The sequence below is a fragment of the Alosa sapidissima genome, chromosome 22 (assembly GCF_018492685.1).
Source record: "Alosa sapidissima isolate fAloSap1 chromosome 22, fAloSap1.pri, whole genome shotgun sequence".
NCBI lineage: Eukaryota > Metazoa > Chordata > Actinopteri > Clupeiformes > Clupeidae > Alosa > Alosa sapidissima.
The window spans coordinates 15,063,128-15,087,380 of NC_055978.1; the positions used below are offsets into that span (position 1 = coordinate 15,063,128).

At 42.5% G+C, this 24,253-nt stretch overlaps 1 protein-coding gene across 4 annotated transcripts in view; it reads left to right on the forward strand.

The window, feature by feature from the left end:
* Positions 1–24,253, forward strand: part of syt1a (synaptotagmin Ia) — a 106,676-nt gene that overhangs the window by 76,885 nt on the left and 5,538 nt on the right. For all 4 annotated transcript variants that reach the window (XM_042078843.1, XM_042078845.1, XM_042078844.1 and 1 more), the window contains 4 exons: positions 1,610–1,777; positions 3,469–3,636; positions 5,813–5,930; positions 20,329–20,462. In XM_042078843.1, the coding sequence (XP_041934777.1) occupies positions 1,610–1,777; positions 3,469–3,636; positions 5,813–5,930; positions 20,329–20,462 (588 nt within the window). The remainder of the gene's footprint in view (positions 1–1,609; positions 1,778–3,468; positions 3,637–5,812; positions 5,931–20,328; positions 20,463–24,253) is intronic.

Sequence of the window (24,253 nt, forward strand, 5' to 3'; positions counted from 1 at the left end):
AAAAAGAGTGTTTTTTTGTTGAGATTTGTTTTTTTCTGAAAGTAGTGAGAGCAACAGCACAATACAGTAATGCTTTGAGAATGTTGTTTGCTACCTTCAGTGCACACACCATTTTTTCACTTTCTATTGTCCATGTCTGTGGAGTACCTGTGAGTGAACTCTGGCTTCTGTGAGTTGTGTCTGGTGTCTGGAGGTCATTGTTTGTGTTTTGTCTGGAGTGTCTTGTCTTGTTTTGGTGGATTTGATGTGTTTTGTCTGTCGTCAAGATGCAGCTTGTGTGAGATAGATGTTGTCTTGTGCTCCGTGTTGCCATATTGTCTTACAGTCATCCTCATATCAGTGTTTTCTTGTGGACAACAACAACAACAACAACAACAACAAAACTCTCTCTTCCAAACCATAAAGCCCACCACTAACTCACAGTTTTATAGATCCAGCTATTACACAAGATCTGTTGCACCCTTCAACATCTGGAATAAGAGCACTTACTCTTTCAGTCAGTGTTATATGAACGGCATCATACTAACAATGCTTTTGCCTATGGCCACTCGCTTTTGCATTTTTGGCTTCAGCAACCTTGGCATTGTTGTGGCACATCAACTACCCCCACACCCATTCGTCGACCCACTGTCCAAACCTCCCTGCCCCTTTCCTGTGCCTCTGACAGCTGGAGAGCTCCACGGCCGAGCGGCTTGGTCAGCCTCCAGACCGCCTGCCGACGGCTGACTGATCGGGCCTTGATTGACTGACTAGGCCAGCCACGAGAGGCCACTGAGGGCCTTCTCTGACTGACAGGTCAATCAGCCTTGCAGGCCTCCCCATCTGGTTATCAATTATCAGCCCTGATGCGGAGAGGAAGAGAAAGAAGGGATGTTGTGGGGTGGGGGGAGGGTCTCTTGTTTTAGCCACATGCTTGACCTCAAGTAACCCCAATCACCACCTTGAATTGAACTCCCTCTGGGTTGTGATGACACCCCATGTCATTTGTCTGAACATGGGGAAACCACATCCATGTTATTGTGTTTTCTATTAGAGCCAGTATGAAGTTGGAGAAGTGATAGATCAGGCTTGAGACATCTACGGAGATAGAACTAGTTTAATAGAAATATACTGACCTAATATGATAGGATATGACTGGTTTTATTTATGCCTTTTAAGATTGTTGAATATGTGTTTGGATTACTTACAGTGAATAACAGCTTAGATATTGTAAATGACATGTATAAACAATAAATTCCATTTCTTTCATAAGGTGATCTACACCAATTAGGTTGTTTACAAAGCAAAAGAAAAAAGATTCTATTCAGTCTTCTATGAAGGCAGACTGCAAAGCTGAATCTGTATAAGCCCAGTTTTTTTTTTATTTTAGCTAATAATGCGCTCCCTCTCCCCAACCTCTCTCTTTGTTCTGTGGGAGAGCCATCCCAGGCAGATCCTTAGACTAATGGGCCTACTGCACACAATCATTTCCAAGAGCATCCTTATTCGGCTAATGGAGGGCCAATATACACGGAGTATCTGAGCGGTGGTGGGCTAATGGATGCAGGCTGGCGCAAGGTCACGCCCGTGCTGACTACGTGCCCTTTGTCTTCTGTCTCTTCACTGCCAGCTCATAGTAGGCATCATTCAGGCCGCCGAACTGCCAGCCATGGACATGGGGGGCACGTCAGACCCCTACGTCAAGGTCTACCTGATGCCCGACAAGAAGAAGAAGTTTGAGACCAAGGTGCACAGGAAGACGCTGAACCCCACATTTAACGAGCAGTTCACCTTCAAGGTAAGAGTCTAATTACAAGACACAAGACAAGCAAGATTAGGTTTCAGAGTTTTAGCTGATTAGGTTTCAGGGCAGCTTAGCTGCAGTGTCTTTGCCTCGTCTTTTACTTGGTTTTGACTAAGTTAAAGATGATTTGAAAAAGCATTTACATTCCAGTAGGCCAGGCATCATCAGGAACCTGCTGGCTATGAACTACTAAATATTTCAGACCAGTCCAAGTGAAGGCATTTAGCTCTATTTCCTACAAGGCTGTACTTCTGTAAGGACTTGTAGTTTGCGTGAAATAAGCATTGGTGCCACAGCCCCTGCAGTTTTACAGCTATTTCTTAGTCTAATTTTATATCCCTCCAGAGAGTGATTATCAGTTAAAATGAGCACTTGCTAACATCCTCTTGATTTGGAAGTGTGTGATGAATTCATAAGTGCTCAGCTTTAGTAGAAACATTTTAGCATATAAAGTTTGCTAATGTCCATGTTGTCTTGTCATTTTTGAAAAGGCTAAATTAATATCATCCCTTTAAGGCAGAACTAAGTATTCATCCTGCGTAGCTTTTTTTAATTTTCCATAATAGCTTGTTGGGCACTTGGTGCGTTGTTTGGTTTATTGGACAGAATACAAATCCACGCTACTAGAATGCAAGCTACTGTGATTCTAGAGATACCAAACATCTCCCACATCCTTTGATTTTGTCAAAAACCACCTGGTGTTCTAACAAGCTTGTTACAGACTGCCTGTCAAACACACAAGAACACACACACACACACACATACACACTTACAAAATAACAAAGGTATAAACATGCACCCCATCGCCTGGGATCACAACTTGCTTCACTTTGAGAAACAAACTTTTCTAGTTTTTAAAGAAAGAAAAAGAAACATCAGACACTCAGCCAGTGACATGAAATCCATGAATCCCCACAGTCACGACGCTTGTAAAATATGGTTTTCAGTGGAGGAGAGAGCGAGAGAGGCAGTTTAGTTTGATTGGAGTGTGTCATCCAAAAATTCGTGAGAAAGCGAAGACAGTGCAAAACCAGACCTAGTATGGCAGGGCCATCAGCTAGAGATGCACAAGTGGCTCCATTATTGAAATGGAGGGGAGCTGGAGTGTCATTGTGATAACGTCAAGGACAAAATAGCAACCCAGGCGTCTTATCTCCCTCCAGGCCAATCAAGCAGTTTGTCACCATGTCGCAACAAGTCCTCACCACGTAATGAGTTTTGTCTGGAAAACAGCTCAATTGGAGACAATCAAGAATGAAATGTCAGAAAGCAGTCACCCTCCCTCTTACACACAAACACACACACACACACAAACCATAAATACACACACACAAACTGTAAACACACACACACACACCTTACTGTTCCACTCGTGCTTTTCAATTCTCTGTGGTGAAAGGAGAGCCCTGGAAATAAATTTGATTTGGGATGTTACTGGTGCCAGCTTGGCCCCAAACTACTCCACCCTTTAAACATTATTTGGACTTCAGAAAATGTGCTACAAAACATTGGACGCAGATTTGTTTTTTGGTCAAGCGGAAGACAATAGCCTAAATATGAACTACCAGCGGAACAGTGATGGGATGAAGGGGTTTTAGCAGGCTGTATTGGTTTACCAGAACCTACAGTACATGAATCTTACATGCCTCTCTCTCTCTTTTTCTCTCTCTCTCCGCACACATTAGGTTCCCTACACTGAGCTGGGTGGAAAGACGCTGATAATGACGGTCTACGACTTTGACCGCTTCTCCAAGCATGACGCCATCGGAGACGTGAAGGTGCCCATGAACAAGGTAGACTTCAGCCACGTAACGGAGGAGTGGAGGGACCTCCAGAAGGCTGAGAAAGAAGAGGTGAGAGCGCCTAACTAGATCAACACACCCACTGAGCCTTCAGACACCTGGGCAACTTTGAATTATCAAATGGACAGCTTCGGTCTTTGATCATAATTGGCTAACCCGTGTCGTGATGTGCCCAACAACGGCCCTTAGCTGTTCTAAAATGATTGTACACTACACCCTGTTGGGGCTTATTGTTTATGTAAGCCACCACTAACTAGGCTTAAAATTATGATTTATTATTTATTATTATAAACGTGGTAATTGACTTATCATGAACTTGAATTGTAAACTTTGTTTATTTGTTTACTTCTATTATGTGTTTAATGGTGACAAACCTGCGTGTATCTAAAAAGAGCATAGAATAAAATGTCCAATTAAAACCTGTTGATACTCCAATAAAGAGCACGGGTTTAGTCACCCACTGTTATGGGAAACATTTGATAAATAGTACTAATAAATAGATACAATTAAGGTACATTTATTATGCTCTGCCATGATCCACTTGATTGCCATTTTTCAAAATAACAGATGGTTGGTACACAGTGTAGTCATCAACAAAAATATTTGACATTTCCAAACATTAGTGGAACAGTTTTAAGTAACGACTCTATTACTGGGATAGCCCCGCACTGGCAGTTATGAATAAGCTAACAACAAGGAAAGCTACGTGCTTTCAGGATAAAACCTGATTCTCTCTCACACGTCATAACAGCATTGCTTTAGCTGTATTTATCAGTGACTCAAACACTGAATGCGACAGAAAGCTTTTCGCCATCATCAAAATGTGGCTCTGTCATGCAGTGACACTCTGTGACAGTCCGTGACTTTCCTTTCACCGTCCCTAAGATTCGAACAGCAGCTGGAAATCCTCTTTCTCCGCAACAAAGCTCCCGTCTTACATGGCTTTCGGTTCTCTCCGCCACCTGAGGTCTGATCTCACTGAAAGCAGGTGCTGCCGTGTCCCTTTGTTTTGTTTTTTCTTCACCCTACTGGCAGCATGGCTGTGTGAAGGTGCCTGACTTTAACGTCACATGGCTGGGGACCAGGCTATGTCTGTGTCTGTGGCTGAGGAGGGGTAATTTGTCTCTCATGCCAAGGGTATGTAATCAGAAAGGTGCACCAGCTCCATCCTATTAATAAAAGTGTGACTTCAAAAGCAGCGGTTCAGGAGATTCAATTTTCATGGTAAATGTCATGGCGGATAGCATTTAAACATGGGTTGCCAAGGGAACCCACTTTTTTTCCCTGTGGACTTTCTGTATGTATGTATGTGTATGCATATATGTTTATGTGTATGTATGAGTGTGTGTGTGTGTGTGTATTTGGTGTGTTGGGGAGAGCATGTCCCACTGTTTAGGTAAAAGGTTAATTACATGGCTGTCCGTTGCCCGCTGTCGTGTCAGCAGTGACTTGTGCGAGTCGCTTCGCCGCAGGCTAACGCTCGTGTTCGGCTCTGTGGCCCTCCGTCATTTCACGCAGGGCTTCCAACTCCACCGCTCCCGCTCCGGGCACTTGCACTGCTCATTTTCGCAGAGGCCTCGCACCGAACGGACCTACAAATTGCCAATTTCACTTGAGCTGTCACCATTTGAACAAACCATTAAAAATTAGTGTGAGAGAGAGTGTGTTCCGGCTGCGTCAGGAACACTGCCATGCTTTAGAGCTTGTGTCAGCCAGTGACATGAAAAAGTGGTTTTCATAGTTTATTTGCCTGCAATTCATTTCCCCTGTTTTGAAATTGGAATTACTGTAATCCACTGGAAATATTCAGTTGTTGATGAAGTGGATGATTTATTGAATTTGGATGGGGGAGTAGAGCATGTTTTTCTGTGTCTGTCTTGGACTTGGATTCGGACTGATTAAGTTTATGACTATATTTAAGTCTGTCAAATCCTTCCAAGAGATAACTGAATTGTTTTAAACATAACACAGAGAGACTGGTGAGATTTTCCTGTATCTTACATCAAGAACAGGTCATATTTCATATCAAAATCAGAAAACTGTTTTGACCTTGTAGATCTAAATCCTGTGTCCTGTGGTTACATGGTTTCTCTTGGTAGATGCAAACCGATCCTCTGCTGTCTTTTCCATGGCTTAGTTTGTAGCTATAAAGATGTCACTTTGACATAAATGACATTTTAATTTCTAGGAGCTCCAGTCTTACTTTCCTCCGGTGTCTGTGTTTTAGCAAGAGAGGCTGGGAGACATCTGCTGCTCCCTGCGCTATGTGCCCACCGCTGGCAAGCTAACCGTCGTCGTCCTGGAAGCCAAGAACCTGAAGAAGATGGACGTGGGAGGCTTGTCAGGTAAGCAAACGATCGAGTTTGCACAAGTATATGCTGTCTACTTCTCTATATCTCCCTCTCTCTTAGTTACACACACACACACACACACACACACACACACACACACTCACACAGCTCCTATTGTTTTGAACATTTTGTTCTGCAGTTGTTATTGAGTGACTTAACCACACATACAAACACTCTAACTAGGATGCAATTCATGAAAATTGGGCACTTCTGGATAAGTTTTTGATTTTTGGCAGGGTGTTAGGTATAGGCCTAAGGTTTTAAAAAATCCATGGATACAAGTTGGGGTGGCCCCCCTAGTGGCAGTTATCCATAAAATCCAAAATGGCCCCCGCCGAAAAGAGAAAAGGTTATATCTCAGCTTCCTTTAGTCTTAAATTGTATAATGTATTTTCTCTACTTTGTTTGATACAAGGAATCCAATTTTGATATGTTCTGCTTATTTTAAGTCCATTTCCATGTAGTATTATAGCCATATTTAGCTCATAAACTGTCAATATCTGAAAAAGTCACATTGAAATACTCAGGTCCTAGACCCATATTTTTACCTCCAAGGTATGCTTTTCTTTGTTGATTGGACAGGTCACTATCACTATAGTGTCAAAAATCACATGTTGTGACCAAAAGGACCATTAAATAAACACAGCTTCAGAACTATGCCACAGTGAAAAGTTATATTAGGCTTTTCACCATGTTAAGGGTCAATATTACATTTTAGTCAAATAACACAAAAAAATACACTGCACTCTTTAAATACTTAAACATCATGTATTATTCAAAGATTTTTGGTTTCACTCTTCATCATTACAGCCTCCCTCACACTTGCACAATGTGGTACAGCAAAGTCCAGCTCAGTGGCACTTACAGTTGCCCATACAGGCAACCACACAGCCACAGTTGAGGAGGAGTGAGCATCCCTTGCTGGCATCTTCCAGATCTGTCCAATATGGCGCCCAGACTTTGGTTCTATCATTCCATTCTCAACCCCACTCATTGGGGTCTGGAATCTCTGGAGTTTTAGAGAGGGACTAAGATTAGATTAGAGGTCTTTATTGTCCACTACTGTGGAAATTCATCTTTGGCCCCACAAACATGTAACACACACAAGCAAGACTACACAACAGGTACATCATAAAGCAGACACAAACAAAGACTACACAGCAGGTACAACAACAACAACATAATGCAAACACACACAAAGACTATACAGCAGGTACAACATATAGCACACACAAGCAAGTCTACACAGCAGGTACAACATATGGAGACATGGAAATGTGCAAAAGAGGTTGATGTCAATAAAAAAGCAGTAAATAATATAAGTTAATCAGTTAATCATAAAACTCATAGATTATATTGATTTAGCAAAATAATAGATGATGGTATAAAAGATTTCTTAAAAATGTTTCTGCTTGATGTAGGCACTCTACAGTATATCTTCTTCCTGAAGGGAGTCTTTCAAAAGTGTGATGTAGTGGATGAAAAGGATCCTGGACTATCTGTAGGGCTTTCCTCTTAGTGTGTGTTGTGTACAGTTCCACCAGCTGCCTCTGGGGGTTCAGTTTGATTTTACTGGCCATATTTATAATTTTTCTGAGTTTACTTTAGCTTCTAGCCCCTAGATTCCCATACCAGCATGTGATGTTGTATGAGATGACACTTTCCAGTAGACTGGTATAGACCATCCTCAGGACCTCTCTACTAACATCAAAACTGTTAAGTTTCCTTAAAAGAAACAGTCTTTGGGTTGCCCTTTTAAAAATATTATCTATATGTTCAGTAAAAAAAACCTGACTCCGCCAGATGGATTGCTTCGCATTTGCTCCGCATATCCATCTGGGAACTTTCAGTTGGAGAAGGGGCGAAAATACTGGTTAGCTGATTGGATAAAGCATCTGTCTATCACCACCTATGTTGGTCGGTCCAAATCAACCAATCAGATAAACGAAGCATTCTTCTAAAGCCATCTTTTAACATACAAGTTAGATAAGTTAACGTTAACGTTTTTAAACTTACTTTTTGTATGTGACATGAACCTCATCAACGACAATCCCCCACCAAGTTTTCATGGTAGGCTACACGTCTGAAGAAAGCATATTCCTTCTCGTTAAGTAACTAAGATTCAGTGCTACCAAACACTAACTTGAATTGGCTGTGGAGGATGTCTGTGTCCTTTATTCCTCCCAGCTACATTGCAGAGACTGCTCCAAATTTTCTTTATCGGAGAGATGCCAGACTGATCTGCGAGTGAAAATCTGAAACTCGCGAGATCAGGATGGTCTCACAAGGCTAGAGTGGGACTGCTTCCAGACAAAAGCTGCAGCGTGCAGGGCACGCTTTCCATGCTGGAATAAGGCATAATGGGTCGGGGGGATTGAATCCAGGGATTTGAGGCCATGAGTGAAAAGAAGCTTCCGGGTTTCATTGACTGACTCGACACCGCAGTTCTTACTATACATGAGTACAGTCCAGCGTTTGAGAACTTGCATGTGCACTGATTCCAGTGTGAGGCTGGTTGGGTCTTGGGTGATCAGAATGAGGGTGCCGGTGACTTCTGGGTAAGCTGCCCACGCATTCCATGCTTTTTTTGCCATTCCATACAACGTCACATCATGTGAACGCGTGGAAGAGGGGCAGTGCTTGACATTTTTGAGGTCCCAGCATTTCTGAGATGTGGTGGATTGGAATATCTTTATATGCCTTCCCTGATCCAAATCCAATCCACAGCTCTGAGAGGCCTCAAGTCCCTGGATTCAATCCCCCCGACCCATCATGCCTTATGCACACTGCAGTTTTTGTCTGGAACAATCCCTCTCCAAAACTCCAGAGTTTCCAGACCCCAGTGAGTGGGGTTGAGAATGGAATGATAGAACCAAAGTCTGGGTGCCATATTGAACAGATCTGAAAGATGCCAGCAAGGGATGCTCACTCCTCCTCAACTGTGGCTGTGTGGTTGCCTGTATGGGCAACTGTAAGTGCCACTGAGCTGGACTTTGCTGTACCACATTGTGCAAGTGTGAGGGAGGCTGTAATGATGAAGAGTGAAACCAAAAATCTTTGAATAATACATGATGTTTAAGTATTTAAAGAGTGCAGTGTATTTTTTTGTGTTATTTGACTAAAATGTAATATTGACCCTTAACATGGTGAAAAGCCTAATATAACTTTTCACTGTGGCATAGTTCTGAAGCTGTGTTTATTTAAGGCCTCAACAATGGTCCTTTTGGTCACAACATGTGATTTTTGGGCACTCATCGGGCATCCATTTCGGCAGAAATGCGCGTGCGCAAGGCTTCACGACACCAATCTTGCTCCAGCGGTGAGATCACAACACATGATTGGCACGATGTCTTCACAACACACCACATTATTGGCTCAATGTATTCATAACACAGCACACGATTGGCTCAATGTATTCACATGTCAACATTTTGCCGCGGAAGGGGTGTGATTTGCATAGACAACTGCCATATTGCCGTTACAAACTAAGCTCATGCATTTCTATGGAGGATTTTTTGAGTGCTGTGTCTCCTCATTAGAAAGTCTATGGTTTAAGTATGAATTGTTTTTTTTGTGTTATTTGACTAAAATATAATATTGATCCTTAACATGGTGAAAAGCCTAATATACTGTAACTTTTCACTGTGGCATAGTTCTGAATTTGTGTTTATTTAAGGCCTCAACAATGGTCCTTTTGGTCACAGCATGTGATTTTTGACACTACAGTGATAATGACCTGTCCAATCAAGCTAAATATGACTATGATACTAGATTTAAATGGACTTAAAATAAGAAGAACATATCAAAATTGGATTCCTTGTATCAAACAAAGTAGAGAAAATACATTATACAACAATTTAAGACCAAAGGAAGCTGAGATATAACCTTTTCTCTTTTCGGCGGGGGCCATTTTGGATTTTATGGATAACTGCCACTAGGGGGGCCACCCCAACTTGTATCCATGGATTTTTTAAAACCTTAGGCCTATACCTAACACCCTGCCAAAAATCAAAAACGTATCCAGAAGTGCCCAATCTTCATGATTTTTCACATATTCCTTCCCAGCTACTCTTGGGCATTCTGTCTTGCACTAAACCAGTTCTGAGCTACCCTCTCACACAAATAAAGAATGCAGAGACCAAATTCCTTGTATACGCAAGTAGCTATACTTGGCCGAGAAACCTGATTTACACACACTTTACATAAAGAACATGCATCAACTGTGAATGGAAGACATAATGCCTTGCAGTAGTCCACACATGCGCCTGCACACACACACACACACATACACACGCAAACACATACACACACACACACACACACACACAAAAGTTCTTGAACACTGGGGATTTGTAGAGGTTTGTTCTGGATGTTTCTCCACTCCTCTGGCTGGAGGCTGTCTCTCTGGTGAATAGTGTGTCTGGAAGGAGTCTGCTCTGAGGTGAAGCTGAGAGCCCTGAGGCAACTAGACACTATCCTTTCCCATCATCTCTTTCTCCAAAAAAAGACCAAGCCTGTCTTTTTCCCCCCACTGCACATACTGTATCTACTCATAATATTAACCTATTCATAAGCCAGTTATGGATCCTACACCATATAGTGTTCCATGCACCTGACAGCACTCACGTCTGGTACTACTATAACAGAGCATACTCTAGCATTACTAAGTTAACTCATCCATAATATGCAGTAATACGTATCGTAGAGCAGGACACTGTCATTTCACGTCATCAGAGAACAAAAGCAGGGTACGCACAGTCAAAGATTTTTTCAGGTGCTCGATCAGAACTAAACTTGAAGATGAAAATCAAAAAGATACATTTTATGGGAGCAACGAACAGTGTGCAGATCTTTCTTTTGATTTGTCCTTTCATGTCATCAGGCATGTTCTTTTCTATCTGTAGACGCTATAGCTCTGATGCAGTTAGCCCATCTGTTATATCCAAGAATGAATGTACCATATAGGCACGTATACCATACCATGCACCTGACATGACACACATGGTGCACACACACACACACACACACGCACACACACACACACACGACATAATATGTCATACAGAATACTCCCACAACACATAATTAATCTCATCTCATTAGAATGTAATGACGTACTCTTGGGTTTATAATGGACTGAGTGTCTGATTTGGTACAAACACATGACACAGATGTCCCCACATGAGTTAGGCTATACGTAATTGCCCACACTGTACAAATATCCAAGGTTTGAACTGGTATTTTATTTTCTGAAGGCTGTATATTTTTACTATTACTATAATTTGTATTATGCAGTGGTAGGTGCAGAAGTGAATGCCATGTGACAACAACACAAACAGAAGCCATTTCCATCAGAGATGGGCTGCTAATGGGAGAGACCGCATAGCCTTATGCATGATGAGAAACTAGAGGTGCACAATGCCGCAAAAACAGCCCAGGTGGGCGTAAAAGCCGCTCGCCGCTCAGAGCGCCACGTCACCTGTGAGGCCGATCTGTCGCTGGGGGAGATGCCTGTAGGCGTGGAAACAGAAGCACTGGGAGATGGGTTTGGGAACGCGTGGGTGGCCCCACCTTAGTCATGGAGGCTGGTGACAACAAGGAGTATACACACAAGCACACACACATACATACACACACATACATACACACACAAACACACACGCACACACACATACATACACACACATACACATACAGACACACACGCACACACACATACATACAGTACACTCACACACACACACACACACACACACACACACACACACACACACACACACACACACATGCATTTACCACTCAATGGGCAAGTAACACTATAGCAAAAATATCTAGCAACAGAAATAGATGCCCATGATGTTAAGGTCGATGCTTTATGCTACAAACATAAAGCGATGGTGATTTCAAAAGCTCCCAATTCTCGGAGTAGTCTTCTGGGCCGTGTCATCTCTTTCCAGAATTCTTCGTCGTTCTTGTCTCATTTTACTGCTGATTGCATCCTTTCTTTGAGGTCTCTCTCACACAATCTTCCTCTTCACAGAAAGTACATTACTTATGAGTGGCCACACTTTCTCTCCATGAGGTCCATCACTCTCTCTTATTCAACCTGTCTCTCTCCCTCAACCCCCCGCCCCCATAATGATCCATCTTTCCTCCACCTGTCCCTTGGCGCCCACCTGCATCCTGCCACCCTTCACTACAGTCCCCCCACCCCCCCACCCCGTGGCTGTGATTTCCCTACACCTGTTCTGCATGTTTCTCCCGGAGCCTGTCAGGGCAGCGCGGAGTAGAGCGGAGCGGGCGGGCGGGCGGGCGGGCAGGGGGTTGGGTGGGCCGGCAGGCCCCTTTCGGCGCCAGGCCCACCTGCTGTGCAGTAAGTGGCGCGAGCTTTACCTCATCTGTCAGCCTGGTGAGCGAGAGCCATTAGCATCACAGCTCTCTCCGAGCTGTCGCAGAGAGAGAGAGAGAGAGCTAGAAAGAAAAAGAGAGAGAGAGAGAGATCTAAAGAGAGAGAGAGAGCTAAAGAGAGAGAAAGAGAGAGAGAGCGATAGAGAGAGAGACTGCTTGCAAGCCTTATTATGCTAACCCCTTGCTCTTACTCCCATATTCTCGCCTCCATTTGCGTCCATCCTGGTCCAGCCCATTTACTTGCCCACGGTCAAGCGCCGTGGGCTACAAAGACTGCATTAAGAGATGTGTGTGTGTGTGTATGTGGAGGGGGGGTTACCTGACTGGTTCATGCAGAGAGTGGAACTGAATGCTTTTTCTACAGTACATTGGAGAGTGTGGGCGAGCGCTGTGGTAGAGTTTACCATCTTTATGTTTAGTGTTTGATTCCGTCGACGTCTTGGGCCTTGAATCAAGCCTTCAACATTACTCAGAGATGTGCCAAGTTTGTTGTCCATGTTTCTTTCTGTCTGTCAGGGTCAGGATTAAAAGTTTATTATTAGCAATTGAATGGCTACATGCTTTCAAAGTGATGGCCTTGAGAGATAAGGTACAGTTCTCCATCACTAAATAGTTGTGGTGCTTATTCAGGAATGAGTTCAGAGGCTGATTCATATACCCTGCCAGAGTTTGAAGATTAACTTGCCTCTAAATCCATTCTCTCCATATCCATACCTACCTGTGAACTCAATAGTGTTTTTTAATTCCTTATTACCTATATTTCATTCTAAATCAGACATATTCAGAAATGTCAACACTGACAGTATGTATCTTCAGAGTACCAGACAAACAGCATAATAATATTAGCATCCCTTTTGTAATTGATCATCTCTTTCAAAGTTTTGCTCTTGCTTAGAGAAAGGATACAAGCTGAGTTCTGATGTGCACATCACTTTTCTTCAGGTTCCACAGCACCAAACACATGGCTCTGCCATTCAACAGGATTCCCATGCTTGACCGAAAGCCTCAGAGATTGCACTGTGCATCTGCACTGTCACTGTGACTGGTGCTCCCAGTCACCGTGAGAAAAAGTTTAGTTTTGAAAAAGCTCCAAAGTGAATGTTGGCCCCCGAGAGGATCCCTCTTCTGTCTCCTCTTACATTACCATCTGATGAGAGGCGTAATGGGCTGCATGTATAATGCCAATAATTAACCACAATGACCATTGTGACTCAGCTGGAATTTGAAGAGGAGAGGGAAGTGGGGTGGGGGGGGGGGGGGGGGGGGGTGTATGCAATAGGGTTGTGTGTGAGGGGCATGACCATGTAATTGATGGGCTGTAATTTGTCCTTTTCTCTGCCGAAGGTCCTGTTTATCGAGACTAATTAGTCATTGGCACACAAGAGATGGCTATTTCCATTAAAAGCTATATAATTAGAAATAAGTCTGAGAAATGCCTCTCTTGTCTTAATGTCAAGGAGAGCCACATTGCTGGTAGTGCATGTCTCGTGTCTCTTTTCTCAGTCAGTGAGGAATGGCTAATTCTGGGTTTTATGTTACCTCTGGATAATATTGGTAAAAACGTTCAGCTGTCCCAGGATCCCTGGTGTTTACTGGTGTTAACTGGCACCATATTGACAAAGTATCAATATATTAGTGTATACTCTTCATTTCATTAATGGAAACTGTTTAAACAGGTGCTTAGAGGTCCAACAGGTCGAGTCTTTTGAGTAGTATACTCAACAAGCCACCAGGGGGCGCTGTACCAGGCCTCCCAGAAGCAATGGTCAAGTAAATTAACCCAACCCATTTAAGATTGAGAAAGAAAAACTATTAGTTGTATTAGTTGTCTATTAGTTATCTATTAGTTCACTATTAGTTGTCTGTTAGTTGTCTCTTTCCTATTTGGCCTTCATGTGTGTTCCCTGGCTGCACAGTAGACGATCGTGGTACCCATGTAGTACAACCTTATATCCAGAAAAGTGTGGACACTCTAAAATGTAGACACTGTGTAGAGCAAAGACAACATATGAATAGTCTAAACAGGAAACAGAAATTGTATTGGTTTTGAAAATATATATTAATTTTGAATTTGATGCCAGCAATATGTCTCGTAAAAGTTTGGACAAGGGAATGTTCAAAGTCAAAGTCAAAGTCAAAGTCAGCTTTATTGTCAATTTCTTCACATGTTCCAGACATACAAAGAGATCGAAATTACGTTTCTCACTATCCCACGGTGAAGACAAGACATATTTTGCCAATTTAGGTCCACAGACAAACATAACATTCAAGTAAACAAAAAAGTAAGTAAATAAGTAAATAAGTGGGCACATATAATAATGAAAAAATAAGAGCAGCAAAATTTGGTTGAAATTGTGCATAGACAGTCAATAAAATACTAGTGCAGCAATGCAGTGGCTGCCTGCTTAAACATTTCCCAGTCTGTTGTGTCAAATGTTTACCTTCATGTTGTGTAGTTTCTTGAGTTTTGAGAATGAAATGCTGTCCCATTTTTGCTAAATATAGGATTGCAGCTGCTCAACCATTATAGTACCTGACTATTCTACTATGGAACCATGCCACTGTAGTATATGAAGAATGCAGTTTGCTGTTTTTTTCCTGAAAATACGTTTTCTGTATGGCAGCATATGCTGTTTGTATCGTCTGTTGAGGGTGAAAAGTTTCCACCGTTCCAAACTCAGCTTTTTCATCGTTATGAGTGCATCAACCCGGGGACTAGCAGGGCACTTCATGTCGTCAGAATTGTCAGTGTGAATGCGCTAATGCACTCAAATTAGGTATTGTAAGTGCAGAAGTACGCCATATGAGAAGCAGTCTGTGTGTCTCAATGTGAGAGCCTTGGTAAAAATGGGAAGATGCAACATCTGTCATGACTTTTGTCAATAATTATTACATTTCTGACATTCAATCTTTGAACACATTATTCAACATAATGAATAATGACAGTCTGCAATTACATTATTACAATATGGTTATATCAGTTATTTTATTTAGGGCTCATATGCACTTTTTCTTACCTAATCTCTGCAATTTGCATACTGCACATAATAATGTTATGATAATCGGAAGTAAGACCGTATAGTACATTATTGATACATTGGTTACATTATTTAATTTTTGAGCACATTTAAAAGTTGATAAAGATTCTTACTTTTAAATAATCCTTGTTTAAAAAAAAACTGAGTGCAAGTACAGCCCTAATACAACAGTGAAACTTTCAACTACGAGTCAGTCAATTACAGTGTGGTGCTTCAGTGTAACCTATTACCGTGAGACGTCAAGAGCAAAACAATACCCATCAATCACCCAGTGGCATACCAGAGAGAGCTAGCGATGCCCACTGATTAGCACCGCTTTGTGTTATTGTCGCAGGAGCCGACGACAGACGCAGGGCATAAAATTACACCAAACAAAAGCTGGCACTAGCAGGGTAAAGTGGGCAGTATCTGCTCTTGCCGCCCGTCCACGCGGACTTCACCCTGGGACGAACCCAGATTTAGACCCAGTTTACCCCCTTTCTACTCTTTCCCACACGGTCGATTTCTTTCGCCACAGGCCACCATTTCGCCCACTCACTTCCTTTAGGTTTTGTGTCCACCTTACTCTGCTTAATAGCTTTTCATAAAGCGCTGTGGAGAGTCGTGATTTTTTCGTGAGTCGTGAGTAGACTCCACTCTTTTTGATAAAAACAGGCTTGAGTCATTTTTGTGTGTGTGTGTGTGTGTGTGTGTGTGTGTGTTCTGCATTTTGGACTTATCGGCGCTTTGAAGGGAGACAAAGTGTGTTTCCACTGAGCTGCGTTCGGGTGATGTGATTCATTAGCATGTTCATCAGGACTCAGTAGCAGCTTTATCAGTCACTCTCTTCGCTGTGCAAATTTATCTTTCGATATATTGGGACTTTATTAATATTTTTCACACTGTGCTGATCACTGGAGGTTTTGGTATCACACAAGAGGCAAAGGTGCTGCGGGGTGATTGAAGCATTTAGTTGTGAAGAAAGAACTCACTCACTGACAGGTTTGACTACACTTATTTTGGCACAGTCATATTATACCCTTGAGAGAAAAAAAGAATTGTGTTTTGTTCTCTATATGTTCCTGGATATGTTTTTGAAACCAATATACAGTAGTTCCATCTCAATATAGTTCCATTTCAAACATTTTCAGTCAGAGATGCTATTAACCACTTTTCATTTTAAGGACATGTTATTGCTTGGTGTGTACCCAAATCATATAACCAACACTATGCCCAAGTATAACCTTTCCTCATCACCTGTCCACATTTCACAGAAGAGATGTTGGAGAAAGTGCTGAACCATACCTGTGGGGGACCTTTACTTTGACCGATTACTGTTCTAATGGACAAGAACGACTCATTTAAAAATTGTCATATCATTTCACCTAAGGCATCAGCACATTGTATACCGAACCTCTAACTGATCTCAAGTGTTTCAATGCAGCACTAAACTGTGAAAAATAGGACTGTGCTGAGAGTATCAGACAGGGCAAATTGCATAGCAGTAGATAAATATCCAGTCAGATATAATGCTCCGAATAGTTTTTGCCTTGGTGCTCTTTATCAGTCAGTCGCTCTCATTTCATGGTTGCTAGGCAACTTGTCATCTCATCCGTTTTGTATTGAAAGTAGTACTCACAATGAGCAGCTGCCACATGGAGAGTCCCTGCTTCGTCACTTGACATATATGGAAGTACTTTACGACTGACAAAACACCCCGAAATAATCTAGTGAAAGCACAAGGCCGCTTCCGCTCCTGCTCCTGCCCGTGTGGACTGCATGCAGCAGGTGGTGCTGTGATTCTGTCAGACGCTCGCACCAGGGGAAGTTAGAAGTTCCTGGAAAAGAGAGAGAGAGAGATCAGATGATTCTGTTGAAAATGTCAGTGGGTGGCCCACAGTTATTGCCCAGCAGACTGTTATTAAACTGACAGTGATGGTGATCACACAATTGGTCTATAAGTCCTGTATTGACCCTTCTCTCATCATCTGTTGTTTGTGTGATAGCATGCAAGCAGCTTGACATCTTCATTTGCAGTCTAATTTCATGAGTTCTCAAGATTAGACACTACAATTTGTAAATATTGACTTCCCAAGAGGGCATTCATTCTAACCTCTCACGGTGTGTCTATTTGGTGATGGTGCATGGGGTTAAGAGCAGAGCTTCCTTATGCTTGAGATAAGAGGCAGACAGACTTCCTAATATGGCAGAAGACTGTGAGCCAGCTGCCTGTCTCTCTCTCTTTCTCTCTCTCTCTATTTCTCTCTCTGTCTCTCTCCTTCATTCTCTGAAATGGGCTGTCCTGTAAATACTGTGAGTATTCGGATCATTTAAAAATATGCAGAGGGGCTGTAAAAATGAGTTCTTATCCTTTACCTCTCCACTACAGTCTGATCTATGTTTATCCCATAGGAAGTGATGAGAGGAGGGGAAGGTGTGGCTTCACACAGCTCTCAGGCCATCTGTTGGGAGCCAAGCCCCAACATCCAGACCATTAGCTCTGAACATGTTACCAAAGTCAAACTTACTGTAAAAATAACAATAATGCTCTAAAATTGGGTGCTGGACGAAATGGACATAACACAAATAAGTGAAGGAAGTCCGCTACACCAATAGCTCCAAATATAATTTTATGTTTCAGGCGTTAGCCCTTCATCAGACAACCAAAGTCAAACTTACCCTCTGTGACCGCCTGTTAAGCACATCCAGTGTCATTATTTTCAAGGTGAGGTTAGTCTGAGGGGTTTTGGAAAAAAATGAAAGTGAATTATTTGGGTTTAAACTTTTTGCAGTTGTTTTTTATCGACATGGACCTAACATGGACATGGAGTTAACATACAATATGTCTTTCATACAAGTGATAGATGAAGCTCTCGCACCTGATTTGTGGATTTATAAGCATGGGGTCTATTCCAAGTGAAAGGTACAACATATACATGTTTTTACATACCACTCTTAACAACTTCCCTCTGACTGCCTGCCCTATAGCAACATGATGACTCCCTGAAATATATCCAAAGTAAGTCAGAAAAGGAAAACCAACACCACATCCGAGACAAACAACTTTGCTGAAGATTTGATCTGGAAGTTAATGAAAACGCACCATTGAAATTCCACCTGCTGTTTTTCAAAGGCAGTCAAGTCTGTAAACGGTGAGCCAATGAAGCAAACAGCCCTCATGCATAATGCAACTCAAAGTGCGCTCGCTGTCTGAGGTGACTAGGGCTCAGAACCTTCTCCCGCGACACTCTCATCCGATCGGAACGATGCTAGGAGTCATTCCGCCCGCCCTGTTATTGCTTTTGGTGACATTTCCTTTTTTCTGTTCGCGAGGAGGCCGAGGGCATCGGGCCGAAGCGGACGCCTCTTGCTAAAGGATAAACACTGAATGGAAGGGGAGCGATGGTGGGGCAAGATATGGAGCACTAATGTGGCTGGTTGATGGCGACTGGCCCAACGATGGAAGAGATTCTCATTTAGATACCGCTGGGCCTATTCACACTCTCTCACACACATACACACACTCACTACACACACTCACTACACACACACACACACACACACACACCTCTGCGGAACTGTAATAAAAGTAACAATAGACACTGGCTTGCTGACTGCCTGTTTCTCGTTTCCCGTTGCCCTCACTCTCTCACAAACACAAAACACACAGGCACACACACACACACACACTTTCTCTGTTTCTCTCTCTCTCTCTCTCTCTCATACACATATACGCTCACACACAAACACACACACACACACTTTCTCTGTCTCTCTCTCTCTCTCTCTCTCATACACATACGCTCACACACAAACACACACACACACACACACACACATACACACAGAGAGAGAGAGAGCATTAGATAGCAGGGATAAATTCACCAGTCTGTTGACAGCGAACAGACATCCCCCTAAATCGGATATAAGATTAGCGGAATTAAGCTTAACCAATATTTGCTTCTGCTACACATCCTACAGATGTTTCTGGCCAGACACATTATCGCTGGATTACCCCTCGGATTTGCAGAGTCATCATAAAAAACTCAAACATGTGGCATTCAGAGATATGCACAGATCACTTGTAAATAATACTCTACAGAAACGGAACCGAGTAGGGCTAATTTTGAGCAACAAGGGATCTAGATAATTTCCACATTTGTGGTTCACACAAAACAGAGTGACCTTCCATTGCAAGGCAGCTGAATGAACAACAAAGGCAGAATGTGTGTGTGTGTGTATGTGTGTGTGTGTCTATGTGTGGGTCTTTTTCACTGAAAAGCTTCCCACAGAGGAATATTCCCCAGTGATAGGGCAGCCAATGTCTGTGTTATGCTAAGTGCATTCTGACCGCCGGACGGCTAGTAAGGCCTGCTGCTGGATGAACAGGATCTGTTGGAGAAAAACAAGCGAGAGCTGGCATAATCAAACATTGTGTGACTCATTTTATGTCAGTCATACACCGATTACTGTGGATTGTTAAGGTGTAATGATGTCATGCATTACTATGGTAAGGCTTTTGTATAGGGATTATACAGAATGACATGCTGTCCAAAAATATGTAGCTATTCCTCAGCTGCAGCTAATGGCCACCTTACACTAAACAACTTTGACAAGATTTGGGAAAGATTCTTGAAAGTTTGTAGTCTTTTAACTAATGCCCCCCATTCACACTTTACTCGAAAGACTCTTTCCCAAATCTTGTAAAAGTAGTTGCTAATCAGAGTACATGAATATGCCTAATAGTAATAAAAAAGAAAAGTGAGAGAATGGAGGAAAATGAGAGAAGGAAAGGTGATCATGATGAAAAGCTATTTGGGGAGGAAATGACCAAACTCTGGGTTTGCAGTGGAAATCCACAGAATGGCTCAAAATGTCTGGTTGTTTGATGGGAACCATTGTGTTGTGCAAGTGAACAGGACCAGAGTTCCGCATTTCTAAATCCTGTTTTTCATCTCTCCGTATAGATCCTTATGTGAAAATCCACCTGATGCAGAACGGGAAGAGGCTGAAGAAGAAGAAGACGACAATCAAGAAGAACACCCTCAACCCTTACTACAACGAGTCCTTCAGCTTTGAAGTGCCGTTCGAACAAATCCAGGTATGTGTGTCCATCTTGAACCGAAATCATGTTTTAATACAAAACATAAAATGGTGTAAATTAAGTGAGGGTGGAACTAGATGTTTGTATGCTCTTTATCATTATTCATTTTGTTAAGTGTAATGGTGACTGGGTATACAAACTGGGCAGGCAGATGTAGCAAAGTCTCATTGCTATGGTGATTAGTTTCTCAGCAATAGGATGAATAAATTAAGCCATTAGACTCCTCCTAGACCACTATGTAGTTTTAGTACAGCTAATTTAACACTAGGCTTTCAGCAGTCATTTCCTTTCAGCTGCATGTTTGTTCATGTCTTAGCATGGTACAGTACCCACAGTTAAGTGGAGTCCTGAAGTGATGCCTTGATTTTCAAGAAAGCATGGACAAAAAGTTTGTTGTGGTGTGGTGCCAATGCTGAACGTAGAAGTATCTTATTATGACCGCCGCTAGCGAAGCGGTCATATAATGATTGTCAAAGTTTTTTTTCTTTTTTTTTTTTTTCCCGTCATCTACTTCCTAAATTTTTGGTCAACGATACCCGGGACACCGAAACACCGGTGCACATGAAATTTGGTGGGTATGTAGCCCCACTAGACTTTTACAGAAAAATTCTGTTTCGTCCCCGGGGGCTACTCCCCCCCCGTGCTGGGGCAAAAAAAGCAGGTTTTTTTGCATGGATTCCAGTTTCTTCCAGTAGCAGCAACTGGAATCCATGCATTTCCACTGAATTATTTTTGGAATCTGATCCCTCATCATACCTGTTCATTCTTACTCGTTGCTCGACTTATCGTGACTAAATTCAAGATGGCTGCAAATGCTAAACTTCGTGAAGATACTGTCTTGTAAGTAAACTACCAGTGCTTTTTCAAAGTTGTCAGTGTCTCGTTTTAAATGTCAGGGCCCTTGGAAGTCTACCAATGAAGTGTGGAGATACATTGAGCCTCGTAAATGGGTGTAAAACAGTGATTTATTTGCATGGCTAGCCCGATGCCGAAGCACCACTATTGAAAAAGCTGTTGGTAGCATCGGCTAACTAGCGCCAGATTTTGGAGTGCAGGGGACAAGCCGAGATGGGCTATGAGACATACGTTCACACTCGGTATCATGTTTCAATACACTTCAATATCACACCAGAATTCTCCTTTAAACAATATCTGGTGCCTATGGACTAGGCTGGGTGAACCCAGCCTGATCTGCCCGCTATTTATTATTTTTTGATTTCTTAAAAAATTGAGCTTGGTCTGGTGAAAGCCAGACTAGGCATGGACCTCAGTTACACAATGCAAGGGAACATGAATCAGCCTATATTTGCACGAACAATAGGCCTAACGGACAACAGCTCTTCGACTTTGGCCCGTTAAAATGTGTATGAACAGTCTAGCGACGCATTTCATCAAGGCCCATTTGGACATGTCAGTTATTTGCACCACTGGTTAGATGTAAAACAGTATTTCGTTTCAGACTACTGTTACTTAATTTGTGCATTAACAATAACGTTTCAGACTACTGTACAAAAAATCCATCCATCCAAAAATGACCTTTGTTTTTGATAGCTGTTGAAAACGGCATGGAACTGACAGAGATGTTTTTGTTTATGAATAAATAAATAAATAACATTATTCTGATACCTTTTGCTTTTCCCAAATACAATGTAGCCTACAGGTGTAAGTGACCTTTAATCAATCCAGTTGCAATGGATGAACTGTGATGAACTGCCCTACTTGTGATTGTTTAGAGATTTTAAAGGTTTTATAACAATGCTATCTTCTTTGGCTATTCTACAATCTATTCACCTTTTCAGCACCAGTAGCCTAGGCTACTTTCTGTGCAGCCGCACACGCACACTCAGGCATGCCAAACAAGCATACACAAAAGTTTCAAGAGTGGGGGATGGAGTAAAAGATGGAGACAAATTGAAGTGTGATTTATTTTCGCGGAACAGATGTACAGGACTGAGCGGCGGTCATATTTTGTACCGCTATGCGGTACATCTAGTTACATTTATGTCTTACTATTCTTTTTATCACATTGCAAATGAAACATGAGACAGCAGTCTCTTAAGGCGAAATAATTGTACAAAGCAGTTATTGAGATCACAGATCTCTCCTTTTTGGATTGTGCTGCATGTCCTTTTCTGTATTGATACAGCCTATAAAAGGCATCTATTCAGTTCAGCCCAGACACTGTTTACAAAAGAAACGAGATGACAGCCTCAACGTCCATTTGGGATTTGGGATCAAATGGACGCCGAGGTGCTGAGGGAGCACTGTTATGAGGAGTTGATGCGACTGTGCGTTGACGTAATTGCCTCACAACGATTTAGTGCTTCACAGCTGAGGGGGCACAAGTTTAGATTCCTCAAGACTCGTCTGCAATTTGGAGCTCCTCCAAAAGCTCAGTGTGTGTCAGCTAATCAGAGCGTTACCTGTGTGCTCCCCACTTCACCTCACCTCGCTGGCACAGCCATCGCCCTCACCTGACTCCACCTGGGCACAGTGGCACACCTGTGCTTGCTCTCTCTCTCTCTCTCTCTCTCTCTCTCTCTCTCTTTCTCTCTCTCACACACACACACACACACACACACACACACACACACACACACACACACACACACACACACACACACACACACACACACACACACACAAAGCCTTACTACCCACAGAGATTAATCGCCAACACTGACCCACATTTCATGTACTTTCACTAAACCTCCCTATGCTCACCATCATGTACATACCATAGCAAGTCATGTCAAGATATAACATATAAGATTTCAAGGTATCTAAGACATCACAGTTCAAACACATACTCTCTGTGATAAATGTTAGCATGCATAACATAACTCTCTCTTTGTTCATATCAGAACTGGTCACACACAACTCTAAATTTGAAGCTTACTCCATATTTGACACAAAGAGCATGTGTCCCTTCAGTGAAAGTCCATCATTGTCACTATCTTCAAATGGCAACATCACAGATTGTATAACTGAATGGCCACCACATCTCACCATAATCAACATCTCCCACCTGCAGCCCAATTAGACCTCATCAGCCCTCCACCATCAGTCCAATCTAGCAAGCCTATACTTCACGTTATGCCAGATTAGGTGCGTGTATGAAGACTATAGGTCCACGCTGGCACCTTATTTAAATATAATGAGCGTTCTTGGGCGGCCAATTTATATTTCCCTGACACATGTTGAGAAGGGGTTGCGGAGAAAATGACCCCGAAGAAATCCATCTGTTGCCTTCTCATTTTGGTGCATTTGCACTCATGTTCACCTCAAGTACACAGCAGGGACTGGTCACAGCCATTACTTACCATTAGACCAGTCATTTAGTAGTCTGAGAGAAGAATCTGGTAGTCATCTTTCTGTCATTAGGACAATAATTGCAATGGCATTTGGCAGTGGCATAGCTGGGGCAAGGAGTTTGTCACGATGAATGCTTACTGCTGCGGGTTTTTCCCACTGCCCTACCATATCCGAAGAAGGAAGGGGGTTGTAAGCCATGGGTGTCAGGAAAGCATCCTACTTGTCCTGAACCCGCCGTATTTCTTCAAAGATGAAAGCACTTAAGAAAGTGACATTTGAGAGATTGTTGTTCTTTTTGTGCCGTGGCATATACGAGACAAAAGAAAAGAAGGCTAATGGCCTTTCACAATGAGGTAGCAACTGCCGAAAAAGAGCAGTGACCTGATAAATGGTTGTGTTTCATGAGGTGGACTGGACCAAACAGCGCTAGTCCTCGTGTGCTTAGTCTCTGTAAAATATGAAGCTCCAACACA